Source organism: Anastrepha ludens, chromosome 6 (genome assembly GCF_028408465.1).
Source record: "Anastrepha ludens isolate Willacy chromosome 6, idAnaLude1.1, whole genome shotgun sequence".
Taxonomy (NCBI): Eukaryota; Metazoa; Arthropoda; class Insecta; order Diptera; family Tephritidae; genus Anastrepha; species Anastrepha ludens.
The window spans coordinates 7,403,155-7,417,519 of NC_071502.1; the positions used below are offsets into that span (position 1 = coordinate 7,403,155).

Genomic DNA, 14,365 nt, shown 5'->3' on the forward strand with positions numbered 1-14,365 from the left:
AATCCTAAATATTTATAAGATTCGCTGCTATGCAAGCTGTCTATAATAATATTTTGATCTACTGCGTAGTTTTCATCGGATTCATCAAGCTGACCTCTAATTAGGTGTATTATTTTGCACTTATTTGATCCGAATTCCATTCCCACGTCATCACTAAAAGCTTTAGTGGCATCTGTCAGCTCATAATTTAGTTTTAACAACTTTTTTTGTTTTTTTTTTTGTTTTTGTATTAAATTTTTTTTTTTTGTTTTTGTAAAGGCGATTTAGAGAAAAAACTTATATAACTCAAAGCTTCACACTTCGTACGAAATTCACAGAAATTTAACAAACTTTTAAGAATTATCATCACACTTTCGAATTTTTATACTGATTTTTTAGCAAGTTTCCAGGTATGCAGTTTTTTAGCACATTTAATTCTAGCGCAAAAAGTTAAAGTTTAAAAATGGCTAAAATTTCTCATTGATTTTTGACAATTTTTGTTTTTTTTTTGTTTGGCACTGTTGCCAATTTTCTGTCATATGCATACAAATTTCAAACCTGTTCCTCAAATCAATGTTCTTGGAAAAATTTCGTGCGTGCAGTTTCTATGGCCCAATGTAAGTTTAATGTTGGTATGTTGGTCTAAAATCGAGTTGATTTGTGACAATTTTTTTAACATGCGATATTGACAATTTTCCTCCATATAAAGGATATGTTGGGAGGCCTTTTATATGGAAGAAATGTTCAACATCTCAGCTTAAAACGAAATTTCAAAAATCAACGAGCATTTTGAGTCACTTAAAACTTGCACTTTCTTATGCTTATATTGAGTGGACTGCATACTAAGAATTTATAGCGAAAAAACGTTGAAAATTTTGAAGTTTTTTTATTTTTTATTTTTTTAATATATTAAATTTTTAAGAATTTCGTACAAAGTTTAAAGCTGAGAGTTATATGGTTTTAACTGTAAAATGCACCACACTTTCATAAACACATAAAATAATGGCATTCAGAAAAAAAAAGTGAAAACTTGATAATTCGCTTCTATTATTTTGAACACAGGTGTATATCTTAACTTCCTAAACAGCAGTGCGTTTGGAAAAAATGTGTCTCCTAGGTAGCCTTGAGGTCGATATATTCCAGAAATTAGTATTTATAGTTCGACTAAGGTCATAATCGAAGTATATTTCAACTATCTAAAAATAATTTCTTTTTTCGAAAAAAATAAACCTGCTATTCGTACTTATGCCTAACTTGGTGATATCGTCCCCTTAAAATAGCCTATAAATTTTTTGATGTTTTGAGAAAATGAATTTCAAACTTTTTGTCAAAAGTAGCTCTCACTCAAATCTCGTTATTTCTGTAAATATTTAATATTTTTTGACTGACGTTTTGACCCACTTTGTGGAACTAGAATTTGACAAAATTTTGACCACATATAAAATCGACGATGGAGAATCCAAAAATTCAATAAAAAAATAATAGCCTATGAGCACATAGGCTATTGTTATACTAAGGGGACGATATTTAGTATATACATATTTTAATCATAATACGATATATTTTTCGCAAGATGGCCCTGTGGTAAGATATTGTGAAAAAACGTAGGTACCAAAAAGTGACCACCGGAGCCGTTTGCATTGGGGTTTTGGCGTGCTGACGTACTGTTAGTCAGGAGGTTCAGTGTGCTATCTCAGGCAAAATTATGCATTAGCATTGGATAGGTTAAATGGTTGCCCAAAGAATAAAAATTTGTCCATTGTGATACCATATGGGCGAAAAACACAGGGAAAGGAACCAAAAGGATGGAAAAATGGAAGAAGGGGCTTTGGATTAGAGGATGATGACCAACAGTGGTTAATTAAATTTATAGCAACTGTTTCAAGCTACTAATGGAATTCACCAGGTGTGTTAGCCTTAGAAGTTTTCTGTAACGCCCCCAATCTACCCGTGGCCAGAAGGATCTCGCGACCTTTCACGCTTGTGCACTAACACAGCGCTCGCTGAGCTGACACAATGACTATTATATATATATATATATATTTTTTTTTTTCAAATATGAAATATGTCAAATATTATATCATTCGCCAATCAACATGTAGAGCAGAACTTCTGAATGTTTGTTGGCTTACGAACCATTTAATTTTTGGAGGCATCGTTAAACTATAAAGCGTTTCATTCGAAGAAGAAGTTTAGCCGTTAGTTGTCAAATATGTATATATAAATATATGAGCATGTACTCGTACATACGTAAGTAAATATTGCTCGCATTATAGCCAATTGCGACAAAAAGCACCTCTTATCAGAGATTAATTGAAGCATCGAAGAAGTCACTTGATAAGAAAATCTTATTTATTATGTAGTTGAATTTTTTATACCAAATGCTCTTTACGAATTACGGAATATTGCCTAACAAATTATAAAAAGTTACTTTTTAGAATAACGACACATTTCCGTGGCTATAAAACTCAAGCCAAGATTTAAATGCTCATCACAAGAAAACTTTCGACGAGCGTTTTTTAGGCTTGAATACTCAATTTGCCTATGAATTAGTATTGAACACCACCGCTTCAATAGTTCACAAAATACAAAAATTTCGCCAGGAAGCCTTTCGTTATTTACACAGCAGATCGCTTACGTCCCATTCGGATCGCCTTTGCCCATTTTTTTATTTGCAATTATCTCAAGAGAAAATTCTACTGAGTTACTGAGTTTATAGGTCTCTCCTATTTGTCACTTCCCCGCATGGTATCTCTATACTCGATTAACTTGCGATATGTTTATAGCGAGTATGGCTAAAGCACAATATGCCGCACTGCCTTACCATCACCTGTAATTTAAGGCAGCTCTCTTCCCGCGTTGCCGACATATGTTCATTTATACCAGTTGCTTCATCTATTCGCCACTTGCTAAGTATTCGCGAAAAAAAAAAAACCTAATATTGCATAAGTTATTCCAACTGCAGACACACAGGCACCCACTCGCCAGACAAGCAAACATGCGGTGTTCATATTAGTCTCATTATTTAATCACCCTGTTCATTTTAGAGAATTACGACAAACAATAAGTGCATATGTGCTTATTTATATGAATGTGAATATCTTTCTTCTGGCTATTCACCGGTTATAAATACCACATTTCAAGTTTCCTTTTCTTGCTTTTTTGCCGTTGTTTGAAAAATGATGCAGCAAATTTTGTTATCTTCAACTACCAACGCGAATGTATCGGTAAAAGGGAAATTCAATAAGTACGGTAACTGCATAAAATCTTTTAAGCTATCTATTGGATTCAAGACTTTAGTTGCACCCTTTCATAGAAAATTCAAAATAGACAAAGAAAGGTTTTTTTAGACTACAAGGCTGGCCCACATGTACAAGTAGAGAATAACTATCCAGAGGTGTACCACACCGAGTGTGCGCTGTGGATTGTAGGCAGATCGTTTGTTAAGATGGATCCACGATAAATGCAGTGGTTATCTAAACCGCACGAAAAAATTATAAGATTATGATTATAATATCTACTAAAGCAATACGGGGTCCGGCACTTGAAATGTAACCAATTAAAAAGTCCATTAATTTGACGCCACACTCGATGAAAACAATTGGAGAGCGCCCATCTGCGGTTACAGCGGCCCAAACCATTACCTATGGCGGGTGCTGCCTCCTGGTGGTCAATCGATGACTCAAATTCTCGTACGAATGGACGGTCAAATAAACTCTTTCGTTTTAGGGGTTTGGGAATTGCTCAATTTAAAAAAAACAAGTCAGAAAACACAATGTTTGGAACACGGAAATTGACCGCTTTCGGCCAAGTGAAGCAACTCCTTCGCTCTCTGAAGTCTGACTTGTTGCCTCTTCGGTGGGAGATCATGCGCCTTTTGGATCTTGTAAGGCTTGACTTTGAGATCATTTTTCAATATGCGACTTATGCTACGGTCAGATATTTTCAGTTCTTTCACCATTTGATTGGCACTTCATCGGGGATTTCGCTCAAGTCACTTCTTCACTTTTTGAACCATTTCACGTGACGTTGCAGTTTTTTGACGTTTCGCGATACTACCAGTATCATTGTAACGAGTAATGGTCGGATAAACGATAGCTTTATTTAGTTTAAGGTGCTCGATAATGCAATCAGACTATTACGTTTGAAATCTGAATCATTACTGATTTTCTTTTTACCCTGGGCAGAATGCTTCCGCGCGCTTGTACACAATTGACAGTTGATGACCGTGCATCAGCTGCGCGAGCGGTCTGAAATTGGTTAGATTTCGAGTGCCGAAACCTGTAACAAATATAGGAAATTTTGTTCTTTTTACTTTTATTATTTAAAGTTTAATAGTTTGTACTCCATACTTATTTATAAATAGCTTCGTTAATATGTTGATTAATAGATTTGTACAAATTCTCCAGATAGCCTAATGAAATATCAGACCAGGCCTTTTTAGAAACCCGAAATAAAGCATTTTTGTCTTCAAATTGTCGGTTCCTGCTTCTGGCTAGAGCCGGACATGTGCAAAAAAAGTGTTGAATTTGTTTCCAACTTTTTCTCATTCCTACAGCTATAACAGAAATCATGCATGCAAACGCCTAATCTCCTTGCATGATTTCCTATGAGACAATGTCCTGAGAGGGGACCCTACTAAGATCCTAATTTGAAGTCTACACAATTTTATAATATTTTTGGATAGGTTTCACAGGTATTGGCACTAATCTTTTATTTACAGAATTCAATAGTGTGAACATAACAAGAAGCTTACAAGTAGGTGATAGGCGATAAGTACCTAAAATGATTTATGTTTGGCATACAGGTACCTTCTCTTGCAAGTTGATTCACCCTACAGTTCCCTGGGATATCTCTGTGGCCTGGAACCCAGCGTACGATTGTACGATACTGTTTAGCCATCTTATAATTAGAGATTGGCGACAATGTAAGACTCTCCATGATGTTATTCGGAATTAATCCAGAGCCCGTAGAGCAGCTTAGCTGTCTGATCTTTTGATGATATTCTGTTTATCTCCAACATCTTAAGGATTCATGAATAGCGTCTATTTCCGCTTGAAAAGCACTACAGTGATCCGGTAGTTTAAAGAATTCATTAATAAAAAGCTCTTTGCAATGTAACCCCGATCCTACACCGGTATCCATTTTAGATCCGTTCGTGTAGATCTTAACGGGTGTGTTGGGTGACGGATGTTCTTCTAGCCATTCCACCCTACAAGGGATTTTCACTGAGAAATTCCTTTCGAAGCAGAGAATTGAAGGGTGATTATCACAATCACTGGGCATATCCATATAGAAGTTTAAGATGGTTGAATGTCCATGTGTCCAGTCTTCAATTGTGAGCTCGCTCTGAGCCTTAAAGCGGAACAGGCCGCTGAATATTTGCAGAAGAGATCAAGAGGTGCCAGACGTGACGCCAATGCCATGGATGGCATGGTTTTCATGATAATTGATTTACTCCAAATATTTTTCATATGGAGGAAATGCAAAAACCACCAGCAAAAAACTTTGCTAAAACTCATTGCAATTTTTGAATCACTTTAAAGTTGCACATTTTTAATCCTCATTGTTAGCCCAAAAATTCTATCCGCGGTTGGCCTGCCGTAAAATTTTTCACTAGTTCGATTTATCCCTCGCTTGAGTTCTCCAACAACGTATACCAATAGCGTCTCGATCTAGGCCATCCAGCCAACAGAGTTTTGGTGTTCCTCCATTTTTTGTGCAATCACCCAGTAGGATTTTTTTCAGCTTCGTCAGGCCTTATAATGTGGCCAGCCCATCGTAGGTGGTTAAGCTTTATTGTCGTAACAATCTCCGGGTTGTTACACAGTCTTCGAAGCTCGTGATTGATTCGTATAATAAAAACGCCGTTTTCGCAAAGAGCACCAAATATTTTTCGTAGATTTTTACGCTCAAAAACATTAGGTTTTTGCTCATCGGCCTTTATAATACCAAAATTTAGTGGGCTTTAAAACTGCATACTCGATTTTTTTTTAATTATTGGGTCAAATCAAATCAAATTCCGTACTGGAGATTTTTCACTTAAAGATGAGCCACGTTCAGGTCGGCCAAGTGATGTCGATGAAGACGTTATCAAGGCTTTAATCGAATTGGATCGTCATGTAACTTTGCGTGAGATTGGAGAGAAGTTAAACATACCAAAATCAACCGTTCGTGAGCATATAAAGAGTCTTGGACTGGTAAAAAAGCTTGAGATTTGGGTACCACATGAATTGAATTTAACTCATTTAACAAACCGAATCAACGCTTGTGATATGCATCTTAAACGCAATGAAGTCAATCCGTTTTTGAAGCGGATTATCACTGGTGATGAAAAATGGAATGTTTACAATAGCGTCAATCGAAAACGATCATGGTCCAAGCATGATGAAGCGCCACAAACCACTTCAAAGGCTGATATTCACCAAAAGAAGATTATGATGCTGTGAATTTGGTGGGACTGGAAGGGTGTGGTATATTTTGAGCTGCTTCAGAGGAACCAAGCGATTAATTCGGATGTCTACTGCCGACAATTGGATAAATTTAATACAGCCATTAACGAGAAACTACCAGAATTGATCAATCGTAAAGGTATCATATTTCATCAGGACAACGCTAGACCGCATACATTTTTGGTCACTCGCCAAAAACTGAGAGAGCTTGACTGGGAGAGCTTTTGGTGCATCCACACTATAGCTCTGACCTTGCACCGTCAGACTACTATTTGTTTCAGTCTTTGCAGAACTCCTTAAATGTCAAGACTTTCGGCAATGACGAGGCTATAAAATTGCACTTGGTTCAGTTTTATGCAAATAAAGGCCAGAAGTTCTATGAGCGCGGAATAATGAATTTGCGGGAAAGATGGCAAAAAGTTATCGAACAAAATGGAAAATATATAATTGATTAAAGTTCATTCTAAGTTTGAATAAAAATGTATTTACTTTCTTTTAAAAACATCGACACAACCTAATATGATTAAAAAATTTTAAAATTTTGAATAAAATTTCATGTTTTTTTTTTTTAATTTTGTACAAAGCTTGAAACTTTAAATTAAATAGTTTTCGTTGTCATACAAACTATATTTTTATAAAAAAAAAAGTCAAACAATAAATAAGAGAAAAGGTGAAAACAAAGCAACATATCGCGCAGATAGATATGCAGAAATTTATTTCATCGCAGTATTTTGCAGAATGGGCAAATAAATACACAATCCTTACTTAAAATATTACTGAAATTTTCGTTAAATATTCCACGTAAAAAAGTATATGAAAATTATAAAAACATTGATTTTTACTCAAATCGAACTCAAGAAGAAGCAAACCAATTTAAAGCAGCACTTTAAAAGTAATCGCACTTATCATACTGCCCTCGTACAGCTAGATTATAATACGCAGAACAAGGTCATTAATAAACTAAACGTGAATCTGAAAAATAGGTCTACTAATATTCAAACTTGTAGCTATTGTAGGTCACTTCAATGGAGTGAAAGTGAAACACCTCATGGATACGGAAACACATAAATGCGCGTGCACTACTTCTACGTTAAGTAATTCTGTACGCACATACATATGTACATACGTAAATATAATTGTAGATATGTGCAACAAAAAAAACAAAAAAAGCCACACAATTGAAAAATCGTATTCAAGTGGACGTAACCCTGTACACACACACACACTTGTATACCTATCAATTTTGCACAGTACAAGTGCTTCAGCGCTAGCACGCTTGTGAAATTGTTTCATACAAACAGACATACATACATATTTTGCATAAAGAGTGAATTCACCTTTGAAATAATTTCAGTTTATTGGATAAATCTCACTTCAGTGAGCGACTGACCCACAAAAAATTTAAAAATTAAGGTTACTGCTATCTCGGCAGTAAATTATGCATCAAAAAAGGGGCGAATGTCGAGTGTTTGTATTTTACCGTTGGAGGGGTGTTTGTGTGCCTGTGTATGAATGTATGCGAATGTGGTTAAATTTTCACGACTACAAATGACATGTTGTAACTGCTTCCCGATTTTATACACACTCGTGTGCATAGGCTCACGCTCGCTCACTCGTGTATGTATGCACATACACACATACATACATATATAGGCTTGTGTAATTTTCAACAGCTGTGTTTTACGGAATGTTGATGGCATTCGTTTACTGACTACACGTAGTCAAGTTTGTAATAAAAAAATGTAACTATTGGCACTTCGGCAATCGCCTGTTACAAAATTAAATAAAAACAAAAAGAAACAAATAAGTTTTTAACACCTATTACATTTCACAGTGAATATATGCGAAGTGTGGCTATTAAATAACAAAACCGACGCTGTAAAATATTTTATTTTGATTTCATACATAAAATGTATTTCATAACAGGGATTTATTGACGAGTTTTGATAATTTATTTATTTCTTATTTAATTTTGATAATTTTTTCAATTGATTTTACTAAAAAAACCATAAAAATTCAAGTTTCAAACTTTGTACAGATCAGAAAAAATGCAACTAACTTAAATCAAAACCCGCAACACTTCAGATTTCAAAGTTTATAAAAATTAAACAAGAAAGCCTTCAACAAATTTTTATCGAAATTTCAAAAATTTTAATCAGAGTTGTAGCCCATTGAATTTGGTGTATTCAAGCTCAAGTTTTAAATGGTTCAAAAGTTGACTTGATTTGGGAATATTTAATTATTTTTGCTGACTGCGTTGGGTGTTTTCTTCCACATAAACAAAGAAAAAACACAAGAGAGCCATATATCTTTTGGGAATTTAATTTTCCTTAAAAATTTGTACCAGAGGTATTGTTTGACTATATGTACTTTTCCTTTAATTATATAGAATCTTGCATAGCTAAACCAAACCAAAATAAATTGAAAAGATTTTGCTGTTTGGAATAAAATGAGGTTAAGGCACACAAGAAAATCTGAAAGAAATTTTCTTCCATTTTTTTTTTTTCTTGAATAAATCTTCCTTATCCCACGGTCAGTGTAGCAGAAAGTTTCCGAACCTATTTCGAAAATTGTTTGCCAAATTATTACTATATTAATGCTCTCTGACCTCTAATGTGATCTATGGTACCAGACCGCAAGCCTATAATTGGAGGCTTCTGATGAATTTGAGTAACTCCGCAGGCTTTTTGTTCCAAAATTTAAAAAGGAAGGATGACGCAGTAGAACTTTTATAACGATGTCGTTTTTCTCTAACTTTGATCTGATGCTTATAAAAGCTACTGAATGGTCCCTTTTTTTGTGTCATTGTTGATTAGCATACCTTGTGCGATGGTAGAAAACCTTGTGCTACACTAAAGGATGAACAGTTTAGAGGTAACGGATTTTAAATTGACATGAAACAACGAAAATTCAAATTGATTGGTCAATCTTTATTTTTTATGTGTAGTACCATTCAGACATTTATTTTTTCAAGATAATCCCTTTCAAATGTTGGAATGACTCGCTAGAGGACTTCGGTCGGTATCTCGTGAGTAATGCTGGCTACCAATGCCTCAATCGAAGCTTTTTTATCCACAAAGCATTTAAACTTTTCATATATCCACAAATAAAAGTCCAAAGGCGTTATATCACATCATCTTCGTGGCCAATCCACTGGTCCGAGACGAGAGATAATTTGCTCATCGAAGCAACGACGCAGGTAATCCATTGTTTCCGGGCTTTATGGAAAGTAGCGCAATTTTGTGGAGATCACGTACTTCAATTTCCGGCACCAAAAAGTGGTTTATCTTGGCTCGGTAGTGTTCGCCATTCACTGTTATGTTTGTTTTTAGAAAATCTAGAGAATCCAGTGAACATTGAACGGTGTAATGAAATCAAAGCTCATGTAAAGATAATAAGAGATTATTTGTCGTCGATTTACGACTTCATACCGGGACTATTAAATGGTTTAAACCAAGCCAGCATCACTAGGTGCTCGGTTGTCGAACCTAAAAATAATTAATTTACTGAAATAATGGATGGGATGGACAGTAAGGCGGGTCGATTTAAAAATCGCTCATTGCTCTGTGAGAATCGTATTCTAGGGATCAAAATAAGAAACTTTGCCGAAGGAACCATACCTCTAAAACGAATTCTGATGTTCCCCAATTTGGGTCGAACGAAAAATCCCACTTTGACCCATTTAGAGTGTTCCAATCGAGTCCAAATGTATGACCGACCCCCACTAACTTTGGACGGCCGATCCACCCATGCCAGTGGCACACCCCCTGGAACTCCCCTGGGGGGTTCCCCATACAATCATTTCGAAATATCACCATTTTTGGCCTTTACATGAGAAAAGAAACTAAAAAGTTCGACCCTAAATTGGGGGACATCAGAATTCATTTTAGAGGTATGGTTCCTTCGGCAAAGTTTCTTATTTTGATCCCTAGAATTTGATTTTCACTGAGCAAAGGGCGATTTTTTTGCCTCCCCACAAATCGACCCGGCCTAATGGACAGGTATAGCCCAGGAATGCAAATCAGCCGTGTTTGTGAGTTTCCACAACAGTCGATTCAACGTAACTGAAACGACCCGGATTCATATCCGACCAAGGACTGTCACTTCAGCAGCAATCCCCGTATATGAGCGGCGAATGTTTATGTTGCTGCAACAACAGCGTTTTGAGCTCTCAGATTTGGTTAAATAGGGAAAGGGCAACATATCCTCGGAATCCCCAACACATCTTCTTATTGAATTTGATGCCGTAGCGAGAAGAAGGAATATACATCTCGGTCTCGTATAGTCAGAAGAAAGTCACACACCCTCAGCTCAACTCAGCGCCATTGTGGATTTATTGAGGGAGCTGGGTTTGGTGAGTTACTGTGATGATAAAGTGCACAAAGGAACATAGAGCCTAAGTGCATACCTCCCTCTTTTTCATTTATTTATTCATTCATGAAAGTCAAAGAAAAGTTATGATGGCGAAGAAAAGGTGAAATCGATGCACTAATTCCTATGTCGATTACAGACGCTTGGGTAAACGACTCACAACCATTATCGCACACTTTCGAAGTTCCATCTGCTTCATAATAATGGGGACTATCAGCGACGTATAGCTTCCACACGTCGGAAGTAGAGAGCCTGGACACAGATTTCTCTGTGGTTGATAAACACAATCACGGCTCCACCCTCAAAGTATGTAGTACTATGGTGGAGGACAGCCCCAGAGGGGAGGTTTGTTTTAGAGGGAGCATGCCCCATATGTCATTGGTGCGACGGTCAAATTATGATCAAAATATTTCTGGCGTTTTGTCCTCCCCTTCGCAAAAAAAACAAAAAAAAAGAGGCTGACGAACAACGCTGCATTTGTGATCGGGGTTTTTCGCCGGCCAAGCGTAAATAACAGAGGAAAAAATATCGGTGGTTAATAGGGCACTTTCTAGCTTCATTTTAAGATACCTCGATAAGAGTAGTTTACCGTTATTCACAGAGAAAATTCCCAACTATGACTATGCCAACGAGGGAGAGCATAAAGCTCTCTCTTACAGCCCCTCCAAACCAAACCTTGTATATACACGTAATATCACATTCCGTACTCAATTACTTAGGCCAACTTTTAAACCTTTCCTCATTTAAATAATCCAAAAAGCTCTTTATATATAAATTTATACATACATTTGTGCACATTTGAATAAACCAATTTTTGTTCTCATTTCAGAAAATCGCCGAAAAATGCACTCTCATTATGCCCTATTAGCCACACTGGCCTTGTGTGCGGTCGGCGCACTAGCGGACGTACGTGCTCTTCCTCTTTTCATCTACAATCTACAATATTTGTTTGCATACCTTAACTTTTTATATTACTCAATTCAATTTTCCATCTTCGCCAGCAGAAAAGTGCCACTATGGAAGCTATTGCTTATATGACGGGTCCCACCGTGAAGGGCAATGTTACCTTCATACAGAATGGCTGCTCGGAGAATGTTCATGTGCACGTCTATTTGACTGGATTGGCACCGGGCAAGCACGGTTTCCACGTGCATGAGAAAGGTGACTTGACCAATGGCTGCACCAGCACTGGCGGACACTTTAATCCCGATAAGGTATTTGAATTTTTATCAATATTATATTTGGAGAAATCCGAAGCAATTCGGTCTTTATAGCAAAATTAAATCTTAGAAAATTTTGGAAAGTTCCAAGTTGAAATTAATTTTGTCCAGGCTTTAGTAATACTCAATGAGGCTGACATGATTCACTTTAAGAGCGTTTGCTAGTGGTTTTAAATATCAAAAAGCCGTTTTAGTCGTCGAACTTCCTAGCTGTTATGTTATTATTTTTATTAGCGATGAGGTAGTCCATTCTCGCTGTTTGGACAAGGTTAGATTAGGTAGTAATGGTTGCCCAGAGAGTGGGCCCGCTTGGACGAAAGAAGTTTGATTCATCCTTTGTGATACCATTGCAAGAGGGGAAAAAGATGTGAAGAAAAACACGATAGGACGAAAGGGAGAGGGGTGGGGAGAGTTAAGTATTTGTGGACTATGAGCGGTGACTAATTTGCGGTTGTGTTATCCTCTCTATGCTGCTGATGAAATTCATTAGTTTTTTGTTATCAAGACCCGCTATATCAGCAGGCGCAGAAAAAAAGTGAGAACCAAGATGCTTGAATCTTAGTACCGCGGACTAGACAAGAGTTTGGGCAAGAAATATGTGGCTCATCCTAGCGTAAGTCTTTATAGCTAGACATCTTATAGGTATGGGTCTTCTCTTCCTTGCCGTTTTATGTTATCTGTCGGCACCCCGAAATGATGCGTAGTCCTCGAAAAAAAGTATTCATGAAATATTCGTATCATCTTATGATCTCGACAAGTACCGGTTTTTTTGCATGGTAAACAGTTTTATAGGTAAGCTCTTAAACAGACCGTTATTCGGCTCTGAGCGAATTTAACAGCTGATAGGCTGACGTCACTTGGGATGCGTTTACAAAAAAACTGAGATTATATTGGTTATATATGAAAGAATCAGCTAATGACACTTCATTGCCATTTGAACAACGACTGATTGGACGAGTTCGTGAGTATGTGTGCAATCATCGTGCAGATTTCGGCAGCCAATAACCTTATGTTAGAGACATTCGAAAACAATCCACACAACCCTCACTCATGTTGCTTTGTTGCTATCACGGCACCGGTTGATTGGACGACTGTGTGAATGTGAAACGATCGTGCAGAATTCGACTACCGAATCCCCATGTGTCGTGGCAGCCAAAGTTCCCCTCACAATTTTCTTTTTCACCATAGTTAAAGAGCAAACCTTGAAATCTATCATTCTTGGGTTTTTGCGCTTCACTATTTCGGTGGCGTAATTCAGCTGATAATTATTCGGTGCTTACAAAATATTTCCCTGTAGAAACCGAAGTTGATTCACTAGCTTAAAAACTATTTGATATAAAAACAGATAGCAGCAATATTGGTGAAAAGATCAAGTTAGAAAACGTAATACCATTTCCCTATCTCAAAATCAACCGCGCCCATAACGGCACTTAGGTGACTCAATGTATAAAAAATAAAAACATTAAATAAAAAATAGTTAAAACTTTGCAATATTTCACGCTACTATTATTTTGCCCGCCACTGCATATAACTATACTTATTTTATTTATAAATATGAAACAGGAAATTTCGCGCATGTTAGTGGCTATATTAAGAGGATGATATGGGTTCATTGTACTGTCGAAACAGAGAAGGCGGAAAGAAAAATAATTATCAAATGAGAAAACCATTTTTGAATTGCCCATAACACCGAAGTGACTTCTAAATGAAAATACTGTGGATGGCATAATCGAAGTTGGATATGAGGATGTTCACACCATTCTCAATTGGGCACAACAAAACGAAAATAAAGTTCTTAGTTATTTTTGTGACTTGGCAAGGTAAATAGCGGCCAATAGCGGTGTGATTTCCTCACTTGAATGGAATATTGTTGTTGTTGTTGAAGTGGTTGAATATTTCCACTGAAAGAATCCTAATTAGTGACCAGCACCATTTTCCTACCACTGGCCTCGTGTGATGATGTCTTTTTGTTTTTTTTTTTTTGTTTCCTTCCAAGTCAGATCTATTTAGTGAGGTCCAAGTTTAACAGCAAATTCTTGATGTCTGAGATCTCATTAATTTACTGTAAGAAAGGCTTACCGAAGGAGCGGAGTCATGCCGCGGACATTCACATAAATAGTGGAAAAGGTTAGGTTAGGTTAGGCTGATATGGTTGCCCAGGGAATGGGCACACTTGGACGAAGAAGGATTCGTCCTTTGTGATGTCATTATGGAGGGGTGAGGCGGGAGAGAAAGACCGATGGGATACAGGGAGAGGGCGGGGAGAGATGGTGCTGGGATGGTTAGGAGCGTGTGGATTACGAACGATAACTATATTTGCGAAAATAGTGGAAAAGACTTTCC

General features: G+C 36.9%; 1 protein-coding gene across 3 annotated transcripts in view; it reads left to right on the plus strand.

Moving 5' to 3' along the window:
- The window catches only part of LOC128866626 (extracellular superoxide dismutase [Cu-Zn]), a 45,656-nt gene that overhangs the window by 13,444 nt on the left and 17,847 nt on the right, over positions 1–14,365 (plus strand). For 2 of the 3 annotated variants that reach the window (XM_054107504.1, XM_054107502.1), the window contains exons 2-3: positions 11,632–11,708; positions 11,804–12,016. In XM_054107504.1, the coding sequence (XP_053963479.1) occupies positions 11,646–11,708; positions 11,804–12,016 (276 nt within the window). In that variant the 5' untranslated portion in view covers positions 11,632–11,645. The remainder of the gene's footprint in view (positions 1–11,631; positions 11,709–11,803; positions 12,017–14,365) is intronic. The other variant, XM_054107503.1, reaches the window with a different exon arrangement.